At 45.5% G+C, this 26,277-nt stretch overlaps 1 protein-coding gene across 1 annotated transcript; it reads left to right on the top strand.

Moving 5' to 3' along the window:
- The first annotated feature begins 22,375 nt into the window (after nucleotides 1–22,375).
- Nucleotides 22,376–25,092, top strand: LOC123411513 (protein CUP-SHAPED COTYLEDON 2-like). The gene is made up of 3 exons (XM_045104476.1): nucleotides 22,376–22,465; nucleotides 22,587–23,113; nucleotides 24,090–25,092. Exons 2-3 carry the CDS (start codon nucleotides 22,616–22,618, stop codon nucleotides 24,690–24,692), a joined length of 1,101 nt encoding a protein of 366 aa, XP_044960411.1. The 5' UTR covers nucleotides 22,376–22,465; nucleotides 22,587–22,615; the 3' UTR covers nucleotides 24,693–25,092.
- The last annotated feature ends 1,185 nt before the right edge of the window (nucleotides 25,093–26,277 follow it).

The raw sequence follows: 26,277 nt of genomic DNA on the forward strand, positions 1-26,277 counted from the left end.
ATTAGTGTCAAAGCTTGTATCGGCGTAACCCTTTACGACGAACTCTTTTATCACCTCCATAATCGAGAAAAATCATCAGTCCACTAATTACTATGGATAACTTTCGAACGTTGTCCAGTAATCCATTCTCGATCACTTTTGTACCCCTTGACAGATTCATGGCAAGGCACACATCAGGTGCGGTACACAACATAGCATACTATAGAGCCTATGCCTAAAACATAGGGGACGGCCTTCGTCCTTTCTCTTTCTTCTGCCGTGATCGAGCTTTCGAGTCTTACTCAAATTCGCACCTTACAACACATCTAAGAACTCCTCCTTTCCTGATCTATTTTGAACTCCTTCAAAAACTTGTCAAGGCATGCATTCCATTGAAAGTTCTACTCCCTCGTCCCAAAATTCTTGTCTTACATTTATCTAAATATAAATGTATCTAGTCATATTTTAACATTTAGGTACATTTATTTTTGGACAAACCTAAGACAATAATTTTGGGACGGAGGGAGTATTAAGCGTTTTGATCTATCTCTATAGATCTTGATGCTCAATGTTCAAGTAGCTCTATCCAGGTTTTCCTTTGGAAAACTCCTTTAAAACAACCCTTTACGCTTTCCATAAATTCTACATGATTTCCGATCAACAATATGTCAATCGAATATTCTAATCATAAATTCCATAGTGCTCCCACTCACTTCTTTGGAAATACAAGTTTCTCATAAACTTTGTATAAAACCAAAAGCTTTGATCATCTGATCAAAGCGTATATTCCAACTCCGAGATAGATCACTGGAACTTGCATACTTGTTAGCATCCTTAGGATCGACAAAACCTTCTGGTTGTATCACATACAACATTTTCACAAGGAAACCGTCGAGGAAACAATGTTTTGACATCCTATGTGCAAGATTTCATAAATAATGCAACAACTTCTAACATAATTCCAACAGACTTTTAGCATCGCTACGAGTGAGGAAGTCTCATCATAGTCAACTCTTTGAACTTGTCGCAAACAGTCTTGCGACAAGTCGAGCTTTCTTAATGGTGACTTTTAACCATCATCATCTGTCTTCCTTTTAAAGATCCATCTGTACTTAATAGTCTTACGACCATCAAGTAGTTCTTCCAAAGTCTACACTTTGTTTTCATACATGGATCCTCTCTCCGATTTCATGGCCTTCATCCATTTGCCTAAATCCAGGCCCATCATCGCTTAGCTCGTAGGTTCATTGTTGTCCAACAACATGACCTCCAAGACAGGGTTACCGTACCGTAGCAGTACGTGACCTTGTCGACCTACGAGGTTTGTAGTAACCTGATCCGTAGTTTCATGATCACTATCATTAGCTTCCACTTCAATTGGTGTAGGCGCCACATGAACAACTTCCTGCGCCCTGCTACACACTGGTTGAAGTGACGGTTCAATAACCTCAAGTTTCCACCATCCTCCCACTCAATTCCTTCGAGAGAAAGTTTTCCTCGAGAAAAGACCCGTTTCTAGAAACAAACACTTTGCTTCCGGATCTGAGATAGAGATGTACCCAACTGTTTTGGGTATCCTATGAAGATGCATTTATCCACTTTGGGTTCGAGCTTATCAGACTGAAACTTTTTCACATAAGCGTTGTAGCCCCAAACTTTTAAGAAACGGCGGCTTAGGTTTCTCCAAACCATAGTTCATGCATTGTCATCTCAACGGAATTACGTGGTGCCCTATTTAAAGTGAATGTGGTTGTCTCTAATGCCTAACCCAAAACAATAGTGGTATTTTGATAAGAGACATCATAGTATGCGCTATATCCAAGGTATTGAACATTTTGTGGAGGGAGAGATAGCTGAGGATTTTCTTGCGTGTAAGCATAGCTATGATGTTGAGAAACTTCTGCGCAAGTGGAAAGAAAAATCTCTCAATGCTAGGATGAAATACGACCCGAAGTTTGCCACTTCGCCTATATTTGTGACCGATAAAGATTATGAATTCTCTGTCGACCATGAGTTAACCACTCTGGTCGAATCTGATCCTTTTCACGGTTATGAGTCTGAAACGGTTGTAGCCCATCTTACCAAACTGCACGATATAGCCACCCTATTCACTAGTGAGGAAAAGATCCGCCACTACTACATGCTCAAGTTGTTTCCTTTCTCTCTAAAGGATGATGCTAAGACCTGGTTCACTTCTCTTGCTCCTGGTTGTGTGCGTAGCCCCCAGGATATGGTCTACTACTTCTCTGAAAAATATTTCCCTGCCCATAAGAAGCAAGTTCCCTTGCAGGAAATATACAACTTTGCTCAAGTTGAAGAAGAGAGTCTCCCACAAGCTTGGGGAGGCTCATCCAACTACTGAATGCTTTGCCTGATCACCCTCTTGAGGAGAATGAAATACTTGATATCTTCTATAATGGACTTGCTGATGCTTCCAAAGACCACCTAGATAGTTGTGTTGGTTGTGTTTTTAGGGAACGAACCGTAGAACAAGCCGAGATTCTACTGAATAACATCTTGTGCAATGAGAACGCTTGGACTATTGCCGAACCACCTCCTAAGCCAACTCCGAAGAAAAGAGGTATTCTATTCCTCAGTCCCGAAGATATTCAAGAAGCCAAGAAATCTATGTGAGAGAAAGACATTAAATCTGAAGATGTCAAAAATCTACCACCTATCGAAGAGATCCATGGTCTCGATAACCCGATACAGGTAGTAGAAGTAAATTCTCTGCGTAGATTTGATGAGAGTCATATTCCTTTTGATAAACCTGCTAGCCTATGCCTGGATGAATTTGATAACTTTGTTGCCAAACAACAAAGCTTCAATGATTATGTTAGCAGAAAATTGGAACATAATGCTTGTATGCTTAGTCATTTAAGTGCTTGTGTGGACAGAAATGTCAATGATCTTAAGCTTCTGAGTAAACATGCCTCTATGGTTACTACTCAAGTAGAACAAGTACTTAAAGCTCAGAGTGACTTGCTCAATGAGTTGAATGACAATTCTGTCAGAGTCGTTACTAGAGGCGGTAGAATGACCCAGGAACCTTTGTATCCTGAGGGTCATCCGAAGAGAGTAGAACAAGAGTCTCAAGGAGTTAGCACTGATGCACCTAGTCATCCTAGAAAGAAGAAGAAAGATGATAGGAACCTGCACGCTAGCAACCCTGTTGCTGCTACACCTGAGAGTCCAAACGATGCCTCTGTTTTTGATGCTGAAACACAATCTGGTGATGAACATGAGCCTAATGATAATATAAATAGTGTTGTCCATGTTGATGCTCAACCTAGCAATGAAAAGGATGTGGATACTGAACCAGTTGATCTTGATAACCCACAGCCTAAGACTAAGAGATACGATAAGAATGACTTCGCTGCTAGGAAGCATGGTAAAGAAAGGGAACCATGGGTTCAGAAACCCATGCCCTTTCCTCCCAAACCATCCAAGAAAAAGGATGATGAGGATTTTGAGCGCTTTGTTGAAATGATCAGACCTATCTTTCTGCAAATGTGTTTGACAGATATGCTCAAAATGTCTCTGTATGCTAAGTACATGAAAGATATTGTGACTAATAAGAGGAGGATACCTGATCTTGAGATCTCCGCCATGCTTGCTAACTATACCTTCAAGGGTGGAACTCCCAAGAAACTAGGTGATCCCGGTGTGCCCACTATACCTTGCTCCATTAAAGGTAACTACATTAGAACTGCTTTATGCGACCTTCGAGCCAGTGTTAGTGTTATGCCTCTCTCTCTTTATCGTAGACTTGAGCTCGATAAGTTGACACCCACTGAAATCTCTCTGCAAATTGGCCGACAAATCAACTGCTTTCCCTATCGGCATTTGCGAGGATGTCCCTGTTGTGGTTGCTAACACCACTATCTTAACAGACTTTGTTATCTTGGATATTCCCGAGGACGATGCCATGGTTGTCATCCTCGGAAGACCCTTTTTAAACACCGCAGGGGCTGTTATAGATTGCAACAAAGGCAATGTCACTTTCCATGTCAACGGTAATGAGCATACGGTGCACTTTCCGAAGAAACAATATCGTGTACATTGCATCAATGCTATCAAAAAAACTTCATCGATTCTTATTGGGAGCTTTGAATGCCTATTACTCGTGTCAAGATGAAGTATGATTTGCTTGTTGGGGAGATACACATCCCCATTGAAGTGACCTAGTGACTATTCAAAAAATTCTCCGTTCTCTTTTGCGATTCGAAAAGGTTTTGTCGAGGAGGCTTGATCAACCTCACTGACGAATTTCTTTCGATGACCATGAGATGGATGAATTGAGGAGTCACAAACCTCTGTTCCAAGCTTTCACCTTCGGATGCTTAGAAGAAAAATGATAGGTTTAGTTTAGTTTTCCCTGTTTTCTGTTTTAGCGTGTGGTAGAAAAGTACCCCGAAAATAAAAGTCCTCCGAACGTCCTGAAAATCAAGTATGATTTTTTCTGGATTTTTTGAAAAATACTGGGACAAAGAGTCTGTCTAGGGGCCACACCAGTGGGCCACAAGCCCTAGGGGCACGGGCACCCCCCTGGCCGCGCCACCCAGTATTGTGGGGCCCACAGGCACCGCCTCCACTCATTCTTGCTCTCATCCGCTTCTCCTACCTCTAGAAAAAATTGTTTCGCAGCTCAAACCCATGTTCTTGCTCCTCTTGCTGGGATTTTCGATCTCTTTTCTCAAATCACCGTTCTCCGAACTGTTTTGGGGAAATTACTCCTTGGTAAGTGACTCCTCCATTGGTCCAATTAGTTTTTGCTCTAGTGCCTTATACTCCGCGTATTTTTGTTGCCTTGGTGACCATGTTCTTGAGCTTTGCATGCTGATTCTAGCTGGTCCCAAGTAGTTTTGCTGCGTAATATGGTCTCTAGGCACTTGTGGGAGTAGTTGCTACAAGTTTGGTTTAGTCTTGTTCACCTTCCCTTAGAATCACAGAAAATTTCAGAAAAGGAAGATGTTCAGGAGAAACTTTCATGGTGGTTCCTCAAGCAAGAGAGGTCCCCGTCTAGCGATTCGGGAGCCTGATCCTTACCAACCTAGGGACGCGCAGGTACAACCATGTGAATGGCCTTCTGATGAATTTATGATTGAGGCGGGTTTCAAAGATGAGTTTGATGCACTTGTTCACGACGTCGGACTCGAAGAATTCATCTCCGATAAATGCGAACAGTATGTTGCTCTCACTGCCTCTTTTGTTCGTAGATTCAAATTTTCAGCTGGCCGTGAGACATTTATACCATGGATTTAGAGGATTTCAGTAGAATCTGCAAAATACCTATTTGGGGTAGCCTCAATGATCCTCCTAAATCTTCAGTTAGAGATTTTTGCTCTAGTATTACTGTTGGAGAAACTAGAGACATTACGCAAGCTACCATGGGGAGTATTCATTTTCCCGCCTTGCATTATTTTGCCCTCTTCATAGGCAGATGCATTAATGGCAAGATTGAGCATTCTCACCTCTGCGCACCCGACCTTTGTATGCTTAAGAGCGCAGTGACGGGTGACAAAAGCTTCAACATGGGAGCTATTATAGCAAGGAGGCTGAATAAGAATGCAATAGAAGGGGATTTCTTTGGTGGGATCTATGCCACTCGCATAGCAAATTTTCTTGGAGTACCCATCCGCGAAGGAGATCCCTCGCTCCATACAGCTTTCCTCGACCGCGTCGCTATGACACGCTACTAGTTCCTTGAGAGGGATGATGAATCCCTCCTATACCGATTGATATTTAACCGGCAGTGTGTTTTCCGTATTACCCTTCCTTCTCCTGCCTTCTTTGACTTTCAGGTAAAACGGAGATATTACATAACCAGAGGAGAGGCAGAGGAGTATGAGAGGGAGGCAAAGGCTGCTCGTCTCCGTGAGGAAGCTATTCAGGCAGTGGCTGTAGCGCTCCCGTATAACCCCGATTATGATTTTGGGTTTTGTCACGACCATCCTTGGGAGTAGACCAAGTTAGGCCAAAAGCCTAAGCTTGGGGGAGTACGTGTTCTCACCGACTTTACTTATGCTTATGCTTTCAGTTTGTTAGCCGGTGTTCACACTTTGCCACTTTATCATCCATGTTAGTTTATTTACTTTTTCTTGTTTTCTTTTCGTGTGTCTGTCTAGTTTGAAAAAACCAAAAAGATTTCTTTTCTTCTGCTGCTTGTTGGGAGCTTTCCCGTGTAAATAGTTTTCTTTTTCTTTGGGTCAAGGTAGAAGATATTGGTTACAATGTTTAGTGGCTCTTGCATGCATACCTATTTAGCTTTCAAAGAGCCATATTACTTTGTCTTCTCCTTTGTGTTTGCCTGCAGATTCCAGCTTTAGTCCAATGCACGAGCACGCTTATTATTGTTCAAATTGTTTGGTCATGCAAGTGAAAGGCAATAATGACGATATATGATGAAGTGACTGAGCCTGAAAAAGCTGGTATGAACTTGATCTATTTTGTTTTTGTAAATATGACTAGCTCATCATGCCTGATTCAGCTTTGTTGTGAGGGAAACATGTTTGCAATGACAACTTAGAGATCATAGTTGCTTATGCCATGCTTACTTAGCTAGGAGCTTATAATGGTTTGTCTTGGATGCCCACATGAATGTTGAGATGACTATGATGTAGTATGATAGGATGGCATCCTCCTTTGAATGTTTCAAGTGGCTTGACTTGGCGCATGTTCACGCATGTAGTTGAAACAAAATCAACATAGCCTCTATGATGTTCATGTTCATGGTGATTTATGTCCTACTCATGCTTGCACTCAATGTTGGTTAATCTCAATGCATTTTGATGACTGTTGTCGCTCTCTAGTTGCTCGCTTCCCAGTCTTTTGCTAGCCTTCACTTGTACTAAGCGGGAATACTGCTTGTGCATCCACGTCCATAAACCCAAAGTTGTGCCATACGAGTCCACCATACCTACCTATGTGCGGTATCTACCTGCCGTTCCAAGTAAATTTGCATGTGCCACTCTCTAAATCTTCAAGAAATAATATGTTTTGCATGCTCGAACCGCTCATGTGGTGACATGGGGCTATCGGTATCTTCCATGCTAGGCGTGTTATCCTCGATATGTGTTTATTCACTATCATTCACGAGAAAGGGGGCGGTAATTGGAATTCCCAGTTCCATGCTCAAATCGACAAGATAATTGCAAACAAAACACCCCCAGGATTGATGTTAGTATGGACGGTACCCGAGGATTCGGCTAGCCGTGGAATGTGATTGATTGGTGGTGGGGGAGTCAAAACTTTACTTTTCTGTTTGGGAACCGCCTATAGCATGTGTACCGTGGAAGATGTTGAGAACTCTTAGTCATTGCATTGACAATGAAAGCATGCCACCCAAAATTATTATCTCTGTTTTAAAAGCTTGAGCTCTGGCACCTCTGCAAATCAATGCTTCCCTCTGCGAAGGGCCTGTCTATTTATGTTCCTATTGAGTCATTCTCCTCTTACAAAAGCACCAATTAGAGAGCACCTCTGTCATTTTTATGCTTTGCTTTTAACTATGTTGAGTATGAATGTGACTGGATCTTCATTGCCTTGAATTACAATGTTTAGTCAGCCCTTGGTCTTTGAAGGTGCTCTGCATTTATGTTTTGCGATCTCAGAAAGAGCTGGCGAGATGTCATCTATTCGTACTGCTTCATGATTGTTTTGATTGAAGTGTTGACGTTTGAGACTAATTATTATTTGCTCGCTAGTTGATTATGCCATTGATATGAGTTTACCGTGTGACCTAGATGTCATTTGCTTATGTGGTTTGCTTGTGATATTGCTGAAATTCTGGTTGTGAGTTAGACATGGTTGCAACAACAAGATCAAACAGAGTTCGTCAAAGTTTTTCTTTTGTCGCTCTCAGTTTGTCAACTGAGTTGCTTGAGGACAAGCAAGGCTTTAAGCTTGGGGGAGTTGATACGTCTCCGTCGTATCTACTTTTCCGAACTCTTTTGCCCTTGTTTTGGACTCTAACTTGCATGATTTGAATGGAACTAACCCGGACTAACGCTGTTTTCAGCAGAATTGCCATGGTGTTGTTTTTGGGTAGAAATAAAAGTTCTCGGAATGTCCTGAAAATTTACGGAGATTTTTTCTGGAATAAAAGAAAAATACCTGCGCAAAGATCCACCAGAGGGGGCGTGCCGTGCAGTCTTGTGGGGCCCACGTGGCACCACCGCCCCCAAACTCAGCTCTATATCTTCCGTCTCGCCCGGAAAAAAATCAGAGAGAAGGTTTCATCGCGTTTTGCGATACGGAGGCGCCGCCACATCCTGTTCTTCATCTGGAGGGCAGATCTGGAGTCCGTTTCGGGCTTCGGAGAGGGGAAATCGTCGCCATCGTCATCATCAACCTTTCTCCATCGACAATTCCATGATGCTCTTCATCGTTCGTTAGTAATCTCATCGTAGGCTTGCTGGACGGTGATGAGTTGGATGAGATCTATCATGTAATCGAGTTAGTTTTTGACGGGGATTGATCCCTAGTATCCACTGTGTTCTAGATTGATGTTGCTACTACTTGGCTATGCTTAATGCTTGTCACTAGGGCCCGAGTGCCATGATTTCAGATCTGAACCTATTATGTTGTCGCCAATATATGTGTGTTTTAGATCCTATCTTGCAAGTTGTAGTCACCTACTATGCGTTATGACCCGACAACCCCGGAGTGACAATAGCCGGAACCACTCCCGGAGATGACCATAGTATGAGGAGTTCATGTATTTACCATGTGTTAATGCGTTGGTCCGGTTCTTTATGAAAAGGAGAACCTTAATATCCTGTAGTTTCCATTAGGACCCTGCTGCCACGAGAGGGATGGACAATAGATGTCATGCAAGTTCTTTTCCCTAAGCACGTATGACTACAGACGGAATACATGCCTACATTAGATTGACGAACGAGAGCTAGTTACTTATCTCTCCGTGTTATAGCTGTTACATGATGAATCACATCCGTCATACTCATCCATCACCGATCCACTCCCTACGAGTATTTTACTACTGGTCCTCGCTACATTACTTTGCCTAGGCTTGTCCCTTGCTACAAAAGGGATTGGGCCACTTTGTTGCTACTGTTGTTACTCTGCTGCTCCTGTTCCTTGCTACTTCGTCGTTACTTGTTGCAAGATCTTTTCTGGAGCCGTTGCCTGGGAAGAATAGTTCCCCGTCCACGTGCTCTTTACTAGCACCATTGATACAACAGTTAGGAATAGTCTGCCGTCAACAGATCGTTTCTGGCACCGTTGCTATCATACTACTTTGCTACCGATACTTTGCTTGCACACACTAATCTTTCAGGTGTGGTTGAATCTGACACATTCAGCTGCTAATACTTGAGAATATTCTTCCACTTCCCGTCTTGGTGAATCAACAATTTGGGTCGAATACTCTACCCTCGAAACTGCTGCGATCCCATACGCTTGTGGGACATCACTCCTCTCCACTTCGAAACCCTTTCCACCTTTTCCACCTTTGGGTTTCTTTCCTTCTCACCTTCAATCTGCCTTGGGCTTTAGTGGAGGCTTCGGGAAGCCAACTATGGGCTGGTCCACGTCCTCCCATAGCCCATGAGACCCTTTGGGGTGGGTGGGCCCACCTGGTGGACCCCCGGAACCCATGCGTCACTCCCGGTATAGTGCCGGAAATGCCCGAAACTTTTCCGGAGTTCAAAACCCACTTTCCTATATATCAATATTTACCTTCGAACCATTTGTGAGCTCCTCGTGATTTCTGTGATCTCATCCGGGACTCCGGACAACTTTCAGTTACCAAACACACATAACTCAATAATACCGAAACATCACCGAACCTTAAGTGTGCAGACCCTGCTAGTTCGAGAACTATGCAAACATGACCCGAGACACTCCCGGGTCAATAACCAATAGCGGGACCTGGATGTCCATATTGGCTCCTACATATTCTATGAAGATCTCTATCGGTTGAACCTCTATGTCAAGGATTCATTTAATCCCTTATGTTGTTCCCTTTGTCCTTCGGTATGTTACTTGCCCGAGATTCGATTGTCGGTATCTCCATACCTAGTTCAATCTCGTTAGCGGCAAGTCTCTTTACTCGTTCTGTAATACAAGATCCCGTAACTAACTCCTTAGTCACATTGCTTGCAAGGCTTGTTGTGATGTTGTATTACCGAGTGGCCCAAAGATACCTCTCCGTCACACGGAGTGACAAATCCCAGTCTTGATCCATGCCAACCCAACAGACACCTTTGGAGATACGTGTAGAGCACCTTTATAGTCACCCAGTAACGTTGCGACGTTTGATACACACAAGGTATTCCTCCTGTGTCCGGGAGTTGCATGATCTCATGGTCATAGGAACAGATACATTGACATGCAGGGAACGACGCATGGGAAACAAAAAATTTCCTACGCGCACGAAGACCTATCATGGTGATGTCCATCTACGAGAGGGGATGAGTGATCTACGTACCCTTGTAGACCGTACAGCAGAAGCGTTAGAGAACGCGGTTGATGTAGTGGAACATCCTCACGTCCCTCGATCCGCCCCGCGAACAATCCCGCGATCAGTCCCACGATCTAGTACCGAACGGACGGCACCTCCGCGTTCAGCACACGTACAGCTCGACGATGATCTCGGCCTTCTTGATCCAGCAAGAGAGATGGAGAGGTAGAAGAGTTCTCCGGCAGCGTGACGGCGCTCCGGAGGTTGGTGATGACCTTGTCTCAGCAGGGCTCCGCCCGAGCTCCGCAGAAACGCGATCTAGAGGAAAAACCGTGGAGGTATGTGGTCGGGCTGCCGTGGAAAAGTCGTCTCAAATCAGCCCTAAAACCTCCGTATATATAGGTGGGAGGGAGGGGGCCTTGCCTTGGGGTCCAAGGACCCTCAAGGGGGTCGGCCGAGCCAAGTGGGAGGACTCTCCCCCCCAAATCGAGTTGGACTAGGTTTGGTGGGAGGGAGTCCTCCTCCCTTCCCACCTCCTCCTTTTTTTTCTTTTCCTCTTGATTTTTTCTTCTCTTGGCGCATAGACCACTTGTGGGCTGTCCCACCAGCCCACTAAGGGCTGGTGTGTCTCCCCCAAGGCCTATGGGCTTCCCCGGGGTGGGTTGCCCCCCCCCGGTGAACTCCCGGAACCCATTCGTCATTCCCGGTACATTCCCGGTAACACTGAAAACCTTCCGGTAATCAAATGAGGTCATCCTATATATCAATCTTCGTTTCCGGACCATTCCGGAAACCCTCGTGATGTCCGTGATCTCATCCGGGACTCCGAACAACATTCGGTAACCAACCATATAACTCAAATACGCATAAAACAACGTCGAACCTTAAGTGTGCAGACCCTGCGGGTTCGAGAACTATGTAGACATGACCCGAGAGACTCCTCGGTCAATATCCAATAGCGGGACCTGGATGACCATATTGGATCCTACATATTCTACGAAGATCTTTATCGTTTGAACCTCAGTGCCAAGGATTCGTATAATCCCGTATGTCATTCCCTTTGTCCTTCGGTATGTTACTTGCCCGAGATTCGATCGTCAGTAACCGCATACCTATTTCAATCTCGTTTTACTGGCAAGTCTCTTTACTCGTTCCGTAATACAAGATCCCGCAACTTACACTAAGTTACATTGCTTGCAAGGCTTGTGTGTGATGTTGTATTACCGAGTGGGCCCCGAGATACCTCTTCGTCACACGGAGTGATAAATCCCAGTCTTGATCCATACTAACTCAACTAACACCTTCGGAGATACCTGTAGAGCACCTTTATAGTCACCCAGTTACGTTGCGACGTTTGATACACACAAAGCATTCCTCCGGTGTCAGTGAGTTATATGATCTCATGGTCATAGGAACAAATACTTGACACGCAGAAAACAGTAGCAACAAAATGACACGATCAACATGCTACGTCTATTAGTTTGGGTCTAGTCCATCACGTGATTCTCCTAATGACGTGATCCAATTATCAAGCAACAACACCTTGTTCATAATCAGAAGACACTGACTATCATCGATCAACTGGCTAGCCAACTAGAGGCATGCTAGGGACGGTGTTTTGTCTATGTATCCACACATGTAAATGAGTCTTCATTCAATACAATTATAGCATGGATAATAAACCATTATCTTGATACAGGAATTATAATAATAACTATATTTATTATTGCCTCTAGGGCATAATTCCAACAGTCTCCCACTTGCACTAGAGTCAATAATCTAGCCCTCACATCACCATGTGAATTACATTTGTAATAAATCTAACACCCATACAGTTCTGGTGTCGATCATGTTTTGGCCGTGGAAGAGGTTTAGTCAGCGGGTCTGCTACATTCAGATCCGTGTGCACTTTGCATATATTTATGTCCTCTTCCTCGACGTAGTCGCGGATGAGGTTGAAGCGTCGTTTGATGTGTCTGGTCTTCTTGTGAAACCGTGGTTCCTTTGCTAAGGCAATGGCACCAGTGTTGTCATAGAACAAGGTTATTGGATTCAGTGCGCTTGGCACCACTCCAAGATCCGTCATGAACTGCTTCATCCAGACACCCTCCTTAGCCGCCTCCGAGGCAGCCATGTACTCCGCTTCACATGTAGAATCTGCTACGACGCTTTGCTTGGAACTGCACCAGCTTACTGCACCCCCATTAAGAATAAATATGTATCCGGTCTGCGACTTAGAGTCGTCCGGATCTGTGTCAAAGCTTGCATCGACGTAACCTTTTACGGCGAGCTCTTCGTCACCTCCATATATGAGAAACATCTCCTTAGTCCTTTTCAGGTACTTCAGGATATTCTTGACCGCTGTCCAGTGATCCACTCCTGGATTACTCTGGAACCTACCTGCCATACTTATGGCCAGGCTAACATCCGGTCTAGTGCACAGCATCGCATACATGATAGAACCTATGGCTGAAGCATAGGGGACGGAGCGCATATGCTCTCTATCTTCATCAGTTGCTGGGCACTGAGTCTTACTCAATCTCGTACCTTGTAAAACTGGCAAGAACCCTTTCTTGGACTGTTCCATTTTGAACCTCTTCAAAACTTTATCAAGGTATGTGCTTTGTGAAAGTCCTATCAGGCGTTTTGATCTATCCCTATAGATCTTAATGCCTAGAATGTAAGCAGCTTCTCCTAGGTCCTTCATAGAGAAACTTTTATTCAAGTAACCTTTTATGCTCTCCAAAAGCTCTACGTTGTTTCCAATCAGTAATATGTCATCCACATATAATATTAGAAACGCCACAGAGCTCCCACTCACTTTCTTGTAAATATAAGATTCTCCAACCACTTGTATAAACCCAAATGCTTTGATCACCTCATCAAAGCGTTTGTTCCAACTCCGAGATGCTTGCACCAGTCCATAAATGGATCGCTGGAGCTTGCACACCTTGTCAGCATTTTTAGGATCGACAAAACCTTCGGGTTGCATCATATACAACTCTTCCTTAAGGAAACCAATAAGGAACGCCGTTTTGACATCCATCTGCCAGATTTCATAATCGAAAAATGCAGCTATTGCTAACATGATTCTGACGGACTTAAGCATCTCTACGGGTGAGAAAGTCTCATCGTAGTCAACTCCTGGAACTTGTGAAAAACCCTTTGCCACAAGTCGAGCTTTATAAACGGTCACATTACCGTCAGCGTCCGTCTTCTTCTTAAAGATCCATTTGTTCTGAATAGCCTTGCGGCCCTCAGGTAGTATCTCCAAAGTCCACACTTTGTTCTCATACATGGATCCTATCTCGGATTTCATGGCTTCTAGCCATTTTTTGGAATCTGGGCCCACCATTGCTTCTTCATAATTTGCAGGTTCATTGTTGTCTAACAGCATGATTGATAAGACGGGATTACCGTACCACTCTGGAGCAGCGCGTGATCTCGTCGACCTGCGTGGTTCAACAGAAACTTGAACTGGAGTTTCATGATCATCATCATTAACTTCCTCCTCAACCGGCGTCGCAACGACAGAGGTTTCCCCTTGCCCTGCGCCACCATCCAGAGGGATGAGAGGTTCGACAACCTCGTCAAGTTCTATCTTCCTCCCACTCAATTCTCTCGAGAGAAACTCCTTCTCGAGAAAAGCTCCGTTTTTAGCAACAAACACTTTGCCCTCGGATTTGAGATAGAAGGTGTACCCAACTGTCTCTTTTGGGTAACCTATGAAGACGCACTTTTCCGCTTTGGGTTCCAGCTTTTCAGGCTGAAGCTTTTTGACATAAGCATCACATCCCCAAACATTAAGAAACGACAACTTTGGCCTTTTGCCATACCACAGTTCGTATGGTGTCGTCTCAACGGATTTTGATGGTGCCCTATTTAAAGTGAATGCAGCTGTTTCTAATGCATAACCCCAAAATGATAATGGCAAATCAGTAAGAGACATCATAGATCGCACCACAACAAAGTACGATTACGACGTTCGGACACACCATTACGCTGTGGTGTTCCAGGCGGTGTTAACTGCGAAACAATTCCACATTGTCTTAAGTGAGCACCAAACTTGAAACTCAGATATTCACCCCCACGATCAGACCGTAGGAACTTGATCTTCTTGTTACGATGATTTTCCACTTCACTCTGAAATTGCTTGAACTTTTCAAATGTTTCAGACTTGTGCTTCATCAAGTAGACATAACCATATCTGCTTAAATCGTCAGTGAAGGTGAGAAAATAACGATATCCGCCGCGTGCCTCTACGCTCATTGGACCACACACATCGGTATGTATGATTTCCAACAAGTCACTTGCACGCTCCATTGTTCCGGAGAACGGAGTCTTAGTCATCTTGCCCATGAGGCATGGTTCGCACGTGTCAAGTGAATCAAAGTCAAGTGACTCCAAAAGTCCATCAGCATGGAGTTTCTTCATGCGCTTTACACCAATATGACCCAAGCGGCAGTGCCACAAAAATATGGCGCTATCATTGTTTACTCTAACTCTTTTGGTCTCTATGTTATGTATATGCGTATCGCTATCAAGATTCAATATGAACAATCCTCTCACATTCGGTGCATGACCATAAAAGATGTTACTCATAGAAATAGACAACAATTATTCTCAGACTTAAAAGAGTAACCGTCTCGCAACAAACAAGATCCAGAGATAATGTTCATGCTCAACGCAGGCACTAAATAACAACGATTTAAGTTCATCACTAATCCCGATGGTAGCTGAAGTGACACTGTGCCGACGGCGATTGCATCAACCTTGGAACCATTTCCTACGTGCATCGTCACTTCGTCTTTCGCCAGCCTTCGTCTATTCCGCAGTTCCTGCTTCGAGTTGCAAATGTGAGCAACAGAACCGGTATCGAATACCCAGGCACTACTACGAGAGCCGGTTAAGTACACATCAATAACATGTATATCAAATATACCTGATTTTTCTTTGCCCGCCTTCTTATCTGCCAGATACTTGGGGAAATTGCGCTTCCAGTGACCCATACCCTTGCAATAGAAGCACTCTGTTTCAGGCTTAGGTCCAGCCTTGGGTTTCTTCGGCGGATTGGCAACAGGCTTGCCGCTCTTCTTCCAATTGCCCTTCTTGCCTTTGCCGTTTCTCTTGAAACTAGTGGTCTTGCTCACCATCAACACTTGATGCTCTTTACGGAGTTCAGACTCTGCGACTTTCAGCATCGCAAACAACTCGCCGGGAGACTTGTTCATCCCTTGCATGTTGTAGTTCAACACAAAGCCTTTATAGCTTGGCGGAAGTGATTGAAGGATTCTGTCAGTGATAGCTTCTTGCGGGAGTTCAATCCCCAGCTCAGCTAGACGGTTTGAGTACCCAGACATTTTGAGCACATGTTCACTGACAGACGAGTTTTCCTCCATCTTGCAAGCATAGAATTTATCGGAGGTCTCATACCTCTCGATCCGGGCGTTCTTCTGAAAGATAAACTCCAACTCCTGGAACATCTCAAATGCTCCATGACGCTCAAAGCGACGTTGAAGTCCCGGTTCTAAGCCATACAAGACTGCACATTGAACTATAGAGTAGTCCTCCTTACGTGCTAACCAAGCGTTCTTAACATCCTGATCAGCCGTAGCGGGTGGTTCATCTCCTAGCGCAGCATTAAGGACATAATCCTTCTTCCCAGCTTGTAAGATTAGCTTAAGATTACGAGCCCAGTCTACAAAGTTGCTTCCATCATCTTTCAACTTAGCTTTCTCTAGGAACGTATTAAAATTCAGGATGACTGTTGCGTGAGCCATGATCTACAACACAAATATATTCAAAGTGGACTTAGACTATGTTCAAGATAATTAGAGTTCAACTTAATCAAATTATATGCTAAACTCCCACTCAAAAAGTACATCTCTCTAGTCATTTGAGTGGTTCATGATCCACTTACACTATCCCAAGTCCGATCATCACGTGAGTCGAGTATAGTTTCAGTGGTAAGCATCCCTATGCTAATCATATCAACTATATGATTCATGATCGGCCTTTCGGTCTCATGTGTTCCGAGGCCATGTCTGCACATGCTAGGCTCGTCAAGCTTAACCCGAGTGTTCCGCGTGCGCAACTGTTTTGCACCCGTTGTATGTGAACGTTGAGTCTATCACACCCGATCATCACGTGGTGTCTCGAAACGATGAACTGTAGCAACGGTGCACAGTCGGGGAGAACACAATTTCGTCTTGAAATTTTAGTGAGAGATCACCTCATAATGCTACCGTCGTTCTAAGCAAAATAAGGTGCATAAAAGGATTAACATCACATGCAATTCATAAGTGACATGATATGGCCATCATCACGTGCTTCTTGATCTCCATCACCAAAGCACCGGCATGATCTTCTTGTCACCGGCGCCACACCATGATCATCCATCAACGTGTTGCCATCGGGGTTGTCGTGCTACTTATGCTATTACTACTAAAGCTACATCCTAGCAAAATAGTAAACGCATCTGCAAGCACAAACGTTAGTATAAAGACAACCCTATGGCTCCTGCCGGTTGCCGTACCATCGACGTGCAAGTCGATATTTCTATTACAACATGATCATCTCATACATCCAATATATCACATCACATCGTTGGCCATATCACATCACAATCATACCCTGCAAAAACAAGTTAGACATCCTCTAATTTTGTTGTTGCATGTTTTACGTGGTGACCAAGGGTATCTAGTAGGATTGCATCTTACTTACGCAAACACCACAACGGAGATATATGAGTTGCTATTTAACCTCATCCAAGGACCTCCTCGGTCAAATCCGATTCAACTAAAGTTGGAGAAACCGACACTTGCCAGTCATCTTTGAGCAAAGGGGGTTACTCGTAACGATGAAACCAGTCTCTCGTAAGCGTACGAGTAATGTCAGTCCAAGCCGCTTCAATCCAACAATACCGTGGAATCAAGAAAAGACTAAGGAGGGCAGCAAAGCGCACATCACCGCCCACAAAAACTTTTGTGTTCTACTCGAGAAGACATCTACGCATGAACCTAGCTCATGATGCCACTGTTGGGGAACGACGCATGGGAAACAAAAATTTTCCTACGCGCACGAAGACCTATCATGGTGATGTCCATCTACGAGAGGGGATGAGTGATCTACGTACCCTTGTAGACCGTACAGCAGAAGCGTTAGAGAACGCGGTTGATGTAGTGGAACGTCCTCACGTCCCTCGATCCGCCCCGCGAACAATCCCGCGATCAGTCCCACGATCTAGTACCGAACGGACGGCACCTCCGCGTTCAGCACACGTACAGCTCGACGATGATCTCGGCCTTCTTGATCCAGCAAGAGAGACGGAGAGGTAGAAGAGTTCTCCGGCAGCGTGACGGCGCTCCGGAGGTTGGTGATGACCTTGTCTCAGCAGGGCTCCGCCCGAGCTCCGCAGAAACGCGATCTAGAGGAAAAACCGTGGAGGTATGTGGTCGGGCTGCCGTGGAAAAGTCGTCTCAAATCAGCCCTAAAACCTCCGTATATATAGGTGGGAGGGAGGGAGCCTTGCCTTGGGGTCCAAGGACCCTCAAGGGGGTCGGCCGAGCCAAGGGGGAGGACTCTCCCCCCCCCCCAAACCGAGTTGGACTAGGTTTGGTGGGAGGGAGTCCTCCTCCCTTCCCACCTCCTCCTTTTTTTTCTTTTCCTCTTGATTTTTTCTTCTCTTGGCGCATAGACCACTTGTGGGCTGTCCCACCAGCCCACTAAGGGCTGGTGTGTCTCCCCCAAGGCCTATGGGCTTCCCCGGGGTGAGTTGCCCCCCCCCCCCGATGAACTCCCGGAACCCATTCGTCATTCCCGGTACATTCCCGGTAACTCCGAAAACCTTCCGGTAATCAAATGAGGTCATCCTATATATCAATCTTCGTTTCCGGACCATTCCGGAAACCCTCGTGACGTCCGTGATCTCATCCGGGACTCCGAAAAACATTCGGTAACCAACCATATAACTCAAATACGCATAAAACAACGTCGAACCTTAAGTGTGCAGACCCTGTGGGTTCGAGAACTATGTAGGCATGACCCGAGAGACTCCTCGATCAATATACAATAGCGGGACCTGGATGCCCATATTGGATCCTACATATTCTACGAAGATCTTTATGGTTTGAACCTCAGTGCCAAGGATTCGTATAATCCTGTATGTCATTCCCTTTGTCCTTCGGTATGTTACTTGCCCGAGATTCGATCGTCAGTATCCGCATACCTATTTCAATCTCGTTTTACCGGCAAGTCTCTTTACTCGTTCCGTAATACAAGATCCCGCAACTTACACTAAGTTACATTGCTTGCAAGGCTTGTGTGTGATGTTGTATTACCGAGTGGGCCCCGAGATACCTCTCCGTCACACGGAGTGACAAATCCCAGTCTTGATCCATACTAACTCAACTAACACCTTCGGAGATACCTGTAGAGCACCTTTATAGTCACCCAGTTACGTTGCGACGTTTGATACACACAAAGCATTCCTCCGGTGTCAGTGAGTTATATGATCTCATGGTCATAGGAACAAATACTTGACACGCAGAAAACAGTAGCAACAAAATGACACGATCAACATGCTACGTCTATTAGTTTGGGTCTAGTCCATCACGTGATTCTCCTAATGACGTGATCCAGTTATCAAGCAACAACACCTTGTTCATAATCAGAAGACACTGACTATCATCGATCAACTGGCTAGCCAACTAGAGGCATGCTAGGGACGGTGTTTTGTCTATGTATCCACACATGTAAATGAGTCTTCATTCAATACAATTATAGCATGGATAATAAACCATTATCTTGATACACGAATTATAATAATAACTATATTTGTTATTGCCTCTAGGGCATAATTCCAACAGAAAACAGTAGCAGTAAACTGACACGATCATATGCTACGTTTTGTAGTTTGGGTGTTGTCACATCATTCTCCTAATGATGTGATCCCGTTATCAAGTGACAACACTTGTCTATGGCCAGGAAACCTTGACCATCTCTGATCAACGAGCTAGTCAACTAGAGGCTCACTAGGGACAGTGTGATGTCTATGTATCCACACTTGTATTTGAGTTTTCAATCAATACAATTCTAGCATGGATGATAAATGAATATTTTGAACAAGGAATTATAATAATAACCAATTTATTATTGCCTCTAGGGCATATTTCCAACAGTCTCCCACTTGCACTAGAGTCAATAATCTAGTTCACATCATAAGCCATTATTTACTTTTCATTTATTTTCTATTTTATATTTATCCAACTATCCAACTACACTACTTATTACTTGCAAGTAACAAGTTCAAGGGGACTAACAACCCTCTTGCTCGCGTTGGATGCAAGTGTGTGCTATTTTGTGTGTAGGCGTTGGAGACGAGAAATTGTGTGGTTCTCCTATTGGTTCGATAACTTTGGTTCTCATTAAGGGAAATACTTATATGTACTATGTCGCATCACCCCCTCCTCTTCGGGGAAAACCCCAACGCAGATCACAAGTAACAGTATTGGAAGACCGACACCCCTCTGTCGTGGTCAGATGCCCACCTCCCCAATGAGTGGCATCTAAGCCCGGATCGGATGCCCATCCCCCATCCCGTCGAGCGCTCGTGCCCTCCTCCAGTAGATCGCCCGTCGTCGCACAAGGATCCCGCGTCAGATGCTCGCCGACCGTAGATACGTCGTTGCCTTGCCACTCTGGGGAACATGGTTCCAGGACAAGCACGACATGCGTTGGAAAACGTTTTTGGTTGGCCATGGTCGTAGCCCGCCTCATGTGTGCTAGAGTGCGCCGCGTGAGCCTCGTGTGCGCACACCGAGCCTGCCAAGAGTGTGCGGCCGCATGTGGGTGCGCGGCCTGTCACTGATGATGTGTCCCTCCCCGTCGCCGCCACCCCCTGCAACCTCCCGCCATGACGGTCGAGGAGGAGGAGCGACTCCTAGATGCTGTCATGGAGTACTCCGAGCGGGAGTACACGCGCCAATAGGAGGAGCTGTCGGCCTCCGGAGACATGTACGTGCCGAAGCTGGACGTCAAGCAGGAGGTGAAGGAGGAGCACCACCGCGTGCACAACACACGCCCGGCCCATTCTGGGGGCCGCCGCCCCACTCTGGACGCCGTCACCCTACATCGACCTGATGAGCAATGATGAGGATGGTGGCGCGTGAAAACGGCGGATGCGACGACGACTTTTGTAGCGCGTGGGGCGGCCGTATTATATATTTTAATATATTTTTAATTTCATCTTAAGTACTATGCAAGGGCCGTGACGACAATAGGCTGTTTAATTAAGTTATTTATGTTTAAGTGCAATTCCACAATGACTTTTTTTGTTTTTTCATGCTTTTCTGATGTTTTTGTTATATACATCCATCACGGATAAGTTGAGGCCGTCACCACGGCGTTGGGTGCGTCGACACTATGCCGGTCCAAAACAGACATGGACGTCTGTTTTCCCTCTCCAAATAGACGTAATCCGAACCAAACAAACATTCGTTTGAGGTCGCTTGTGAGAGTTAGCCTTGTCTCTATCAAATACTCCTAAAATGCAGCCTCGTAAGTTCCCCCTAAGAGCATCTCCACTTCTTCGATACCTGAAGTTTGCCCTAGCATTGCAGCAAGGCAAATTTTTGTGTTTTAACCTTTTGGACAAAGAAAATACAGTCTTGACCTTTGTTTGAAAATAATTTCAAATCTGACCTCTTTACGTGACGCCAACGTCTCTGGCGTCTGGGTTGCATTGGAGATGCCAGGAACCATGGCGTCTCGTACGAGCCTACATCACCGGCTGGCATGGTACCGAACGCCAGGGACCCTGGCGTCTGGTCCAGGACCAGACGCCAAGGATCCTGACGTTTGGTAGCAGATCACACATTTTTTTTAATAATGTGTGTCACATCATCCAAACGCCAGGGTCCATGGCATTTGGTACCATGCCACGTCAGGAACTTAGCGGATCAATCGGTCATACCAGACATGAGGGTCCTTGGCGTCATGGCAAACGTCAGGGTCCTTGGCGTCTCGCACGTAAACCAGACATGAGGAATGTTGGCGTCAGGAAAATAGGCTAGATTGATTTTTTTTTTAAAACGAGGTCAATTCTGCATTTTCTTTGCTCCATATATCAAAACAGAAAAATTGTCCTTGCAGCAAAACGAAGATGGTGCTTTCATCAGATTTGGGGTTGTTTCCAGCGATGCATGGGCGACAACATACCAAACACGCCCCATTATTAACCCAAAAATGCTACATCTACGAACAACTTACGTGTTGTTACGTGATCTACCTTAATTACTAGACTCTCCTCTCTGATTTCAATCGAGGTGGGGCCCAGCCACTACGCCTACTCCAATTACTAACTCACACGTCAACCTTTACGTAAAATCACCGCGTAATACTCCCTGCATTCTTAAATATAAGTTTTTTTAAAGATTTTACTAAAGGGTTACATACAGAACAAAATAAATGAATCTATATTTTAAAATATGTCTATATACATCTGTATGTAGTACCCCTAGTGAAACCTCTTAAAAGGCTTATATTTAGAAACTGAGGGAGTATTACTTAAGTCTAGCCATGCTCGTTCCGCATAAAATCCCGACCCTATCCGCCTCGTGCCAAGTAGGAGAGCACGGCGCCTGCGCGGCTCCGAGCGACAGAGGGAGACGCATGAGCATATGATGGATTGCTGGAAGCAATCGATGGAGCAGCTGCGGCTGCATCTCTCTGTCCCTGATCATCTCATCTCGTCGTCTCATCTGATCTCAGCTCCAGCTCCATCACTCCCACAGTGCTCCACGCAGCACAGCACCACCACTTCTCCCACGACGAAGCAAGCCCTCCCCCCATGGGCCATGGCCGGGCCCCGCCTAGGCCGAGGCAGCCTCTGTCGCTGACACCCTCCCCGATTCGTCGAATCCCACATTTACTCCTCCTCACCCACCTCCCCCAACCACGCACGCGGCCGGCCAGCGGCACTATAAAACAAGGGCGCGCCTCCACTACCAGCGAGACAGCCGCTCCCCACCACCACTCGCTCTTCGATCACTTCTCTCGCCACAGGTACTGATCCTTCCATTCCATCCCATTCCTTTGGCCCTTGCGCTGCTCGCTCGATCGTTCAGCCGGGTCCGTTCGTTCTGCAGCTTCCGGCATTAATGGTGCACGCACGCTTTGCTTGCAGGTCAGTGCGAGGGCGCGGCCGGGACCGAGATGGAGCGGTACGGTTCTCTGGGCATGCGGCTGGACGGCATCGGCGGCGGGGGCGGCGAGCTGCCGCCCGGGTTCCGCTTCCACCCGACGGACGAGGAGCTCATCACCTACTACCTCCTCCGCAAGGTGGTTGACTGCGGCTTCTCCGGCGCCCGCGCCATCGCCGAGATCGACCTCAACAAGTGCGAGCCGTGGGAGCTGCAGGACAAGGCCTGCAAGGCCACGGCGGAGAAGGAGTGGTACTTCTACAGCCTCCGCGACCGCAAGTACCCCACGGGCCTGCGCACCAACCGCGCCACCGGCGCCGGCTACTGGAAGGCCACCGGCAAGGACCGCGAGATCCGCAGCGCCCGCAACGGCGCGCTCGTCGGCATGAAGAAGACGCTCGTCTTCTACCGGGGCCGCGCCCCCAAGGGCCAGAAGACCCAGTGGGTCATGCACGAGTTCCGCCTCGAGGGCGTCTACGCCTACCACTTCCTGCCCAACAACACCACAAGGGTCAGCTACATTCCATCCTTATTCCCCTCACTCATCTTCTTTACTACACTACTAGCATTGATCTGCATTTTGCATCTCCTATGCCGCCTGATTTTTAGTCTTGTTCTCTGGGAAGTAGTGGTAGCTAGTACCGGCGGCGATGATGCAATGGTGGAAAGTCACGGGGGGTTTAGGGCAGATTGCTATACTTGTGATGTGAGCTTACTTTTCTCATGTGAAGTCATGGCTACGAGCTAGAAGGATAAGCTAAGCTAGTGACGAGTAGAGGAGAGCTGCTAGCTGGAGCAGCAGGCTCTGTACGTACGTGTTCCTGCTGCAATGCAGATTGCATTGCGTGGATATGGTAAGCGAGGGGCTTAAGTGCAGTGAAAGATTTGCAGCAGAGGGATACGAATCTTTTCCTCGCCCCTGCCCGCGATGCTGCGAGTGCATGAGCATGCATGCACAGATTACCATATTTCTACAGATCCGTAAATGCATGCCATGTTTGGGTGTTTTACTGCGTTCTCTTGAACCCATTCATCCCATGCATCAAATAGTTATCATTTTTACCTTGTCTTTTTTACGCAGAGATGAGGAAGTCTACCTTAAGTTGCTTCATAGCCGTTGTTTTAATGTTTTCCGCTCGTTGCGTCATGTAAAAATGCTAGGTGGTTGGATTTGATCTTAATGAAAACGGGGAATGCTTTTTCCCACTGCGTTAATATGTGGACAAATAGAGATTGGAAAATGTTAGCCTAAATAAGGAGTACTTCAATCCGTCCCTAAATAAATGTTTTAACTTTATATTAAATTTAAGACATTTATTTTAAAAATGAGGAAGCAGATAACTTTTGAATGATGTGACCTTTTCATAATAAAATATTGGTCTTGTATAGTGTATGTCTCATAGTGTATACGTCGTATAGCATTCAACTACGTCGTCAACGGTGTGATATTCAGCATTTTTTGCTGACACGTTGGTGTATATATCCAGGATGAGTGGGTGATCGCGAAGATCTTCGTGAAGCCCGGCGCGGCGCCCCCCTCCCGCAAGGCTCGCTACGGACTCAGCAGCGCCGGCGACACGTCGTGCTTCTCCGACTCCACGTCCGTCTCCATCGGCGGCGGGGGCGGCGCCTCCGCCTCGTCCGCGCCGCGCCAGCAGCTCCCGGATACCAGCTCGCTGTTGGCCGCGGCTCACGCTGCCGCTGACGGCGAGAGCAGCTCCTACGGTGCCACCGGCAACAACAACAACGCGGCCGGCAACTGCCGTGAGCTCGTGCCCTGCTTCTCCACCGCCCAGATGGATGCCACCCTCCTCGGCATCGGGCAGTACGAACCGGCTTCGCTCGCCGTCGAGCAGCCGTTGGCCTTCTTCCAGGGCCCCCGCCTGCACCAGGCGGCGGACAACCTCAGCCTGCCGATGTTCCTCCCCGGCGGGCTGCAGTCCGGCGTCTCCCCGCTCGGCATGGGCGGAGGGGCCTTCCAGCACTGGCCGTCCTCCGGATACGAGGTGAAGCTGGAGGGCAGCCGCGCGCCGCCGCAGATGGCCGTGGGACCTGGCCAGCTTGACGGCGCCTACGGCTGGGGCTTCTAGACCAGTATGCATGCATGCCCTTAATCGTGTGCTGATTATGCTCTCTCATTCCAGCTTGCTTATCAGTATGCTTAGACGCATGTGTCCTTTGCTAAGTAGCTAGCTATATCTCGATCATTATGCTGCAGTAAGTTTCGATTATTAATTCATGCTCTCTGATCGTCGCGTGTTACTACTGCAACAGCAGGGCACACGACTTCACGAGCAAAGTACTGGATCACTAGCTAAATTACCTAGCTTAGATTATTAGCTAGTCGTATGTTGTTCTATTAGTATGTATTGTTAGTCGTATGTTGTATCAGACTATCAGTAACTCGATCGAGATGTGTACCGATTCTACTGTATCAGACTACTAATTAGTTGAAATCAATGTATGTGTATCTAAATTGTCATGTGGGAACGATGCAGTAGCTTATGCATGCCTGGCATTTTCTTGTCCACGCCATTATTCCATTGAAGAAACGATACTATTTTGAAAAATACACTTTGGTTCCTGATTGTATATGCATCTTATATGAAGTTTTTTATTAATTAATTAAAATGTTCAAATAGTTTGAAAGTATGTTTTTAGATTAAACTTGACTTTGTTTTGCAATAGGATATAAATTTTAATGAAAAAAAACCAACATTGACTTTTGGGCAAAACGACAAAATCTATTTGCTATTATAGGTCACACTTCACACTATTTTAACCAAAAAAAATATCTTTTTTAAAAAGAAGTCAAAGTGTAATTTACTTTTTTTGGAAATTTTCTCACCAGTACAATGAAAGATCAAGTTTATTTCAAAAATATTTTCAGAATTTTTTGTCTTTTTGTTAAATTACTAAAAAAATGCATATAAGATGCATATACATCCAGGTTTCAAAAGTTTTCGTCCTACTATTTCACCCTAGTCAACGTTGTTTCTTCAATGATATTATCATATGTACTAATGCCACAAAGCTCACCAGCCTTTAAACTCTGGAAAAAAAAAATAGTAGTATCTTGACTCAACTCCGTGAACTATTAGTCATTTTGGTGGGGGAAAATAGAGAAGATGGCACGAAAATACCCCAATGGACCCAAATTCTAAAACAAACGCATCCGAATTGATATTTTTAGAAATTGCAAAAAAATCATGAATTTCTGAAAATATAGAAATAAACAAGATATAGTGTTATACTCGAAAGGAAAACGTTTCCCAAAAGGAATGACTTTAGGCCAAAATAAACAAGATTGCAAGAAAAGTGTGAGTATTTTTTTTATACAGTGTTTCTTTTGTTTTCCTTCGGCCAGAACACCATGAAAGTCGTCCTTCATGAAACTTTTCACACGAGTGTAATGCTAGATCATGTTTGTTTCTGAGAATATTTCAGGAAATTTGGACCTTTTTAAAGCAATTTCTAAAGAAAAATCCTCAACTGAGGTGCACTGGCACACGAGTCCGAAAGATATGCACTGTATATACAAAAGAGGGGAGCTAGTAACACTGGGAGAGAATACTCGTGTGACGAGGACATGGAGTATATGAGTCGAGCTCATATACTCCCGGATGAACAGTAAAATCAGCAAATATAGTAAAATAAAACAAAAAAAATCAGAAA

Source organism: Hordeum vulgare, chromosome 7H (assembly GCF_904849725.1).
Source record: "Hordeum vulgare subsp. vulgare chromosome 7H, MorexV3_pseudomolecules_assembly, whole genome shotgun sequence".
NCBI classification, from domain to species: domain Eukaryota; kingdom Viridiplantae; phylum Streptophyta; class Magnoliopsida; order Poales; family Poaceae; genus Hordeum; species Hordeum vulgare.

Coding starts and splice junctions, on each gene's coding strand:
- LOC123411513 (XM_045104476.1), top strand. CDS start 22,616: ATGGAGCGGTACGGTTCTCTGGGCATGCGGCTGGACGGCATCGGCGGC. Junction 23,114..24,089: donor TGCCCAACAACACCACAAGG/GTCAGCTACATT, acceptor GTATATATCCAG/GATGAGTGGGTGATCGCGAA.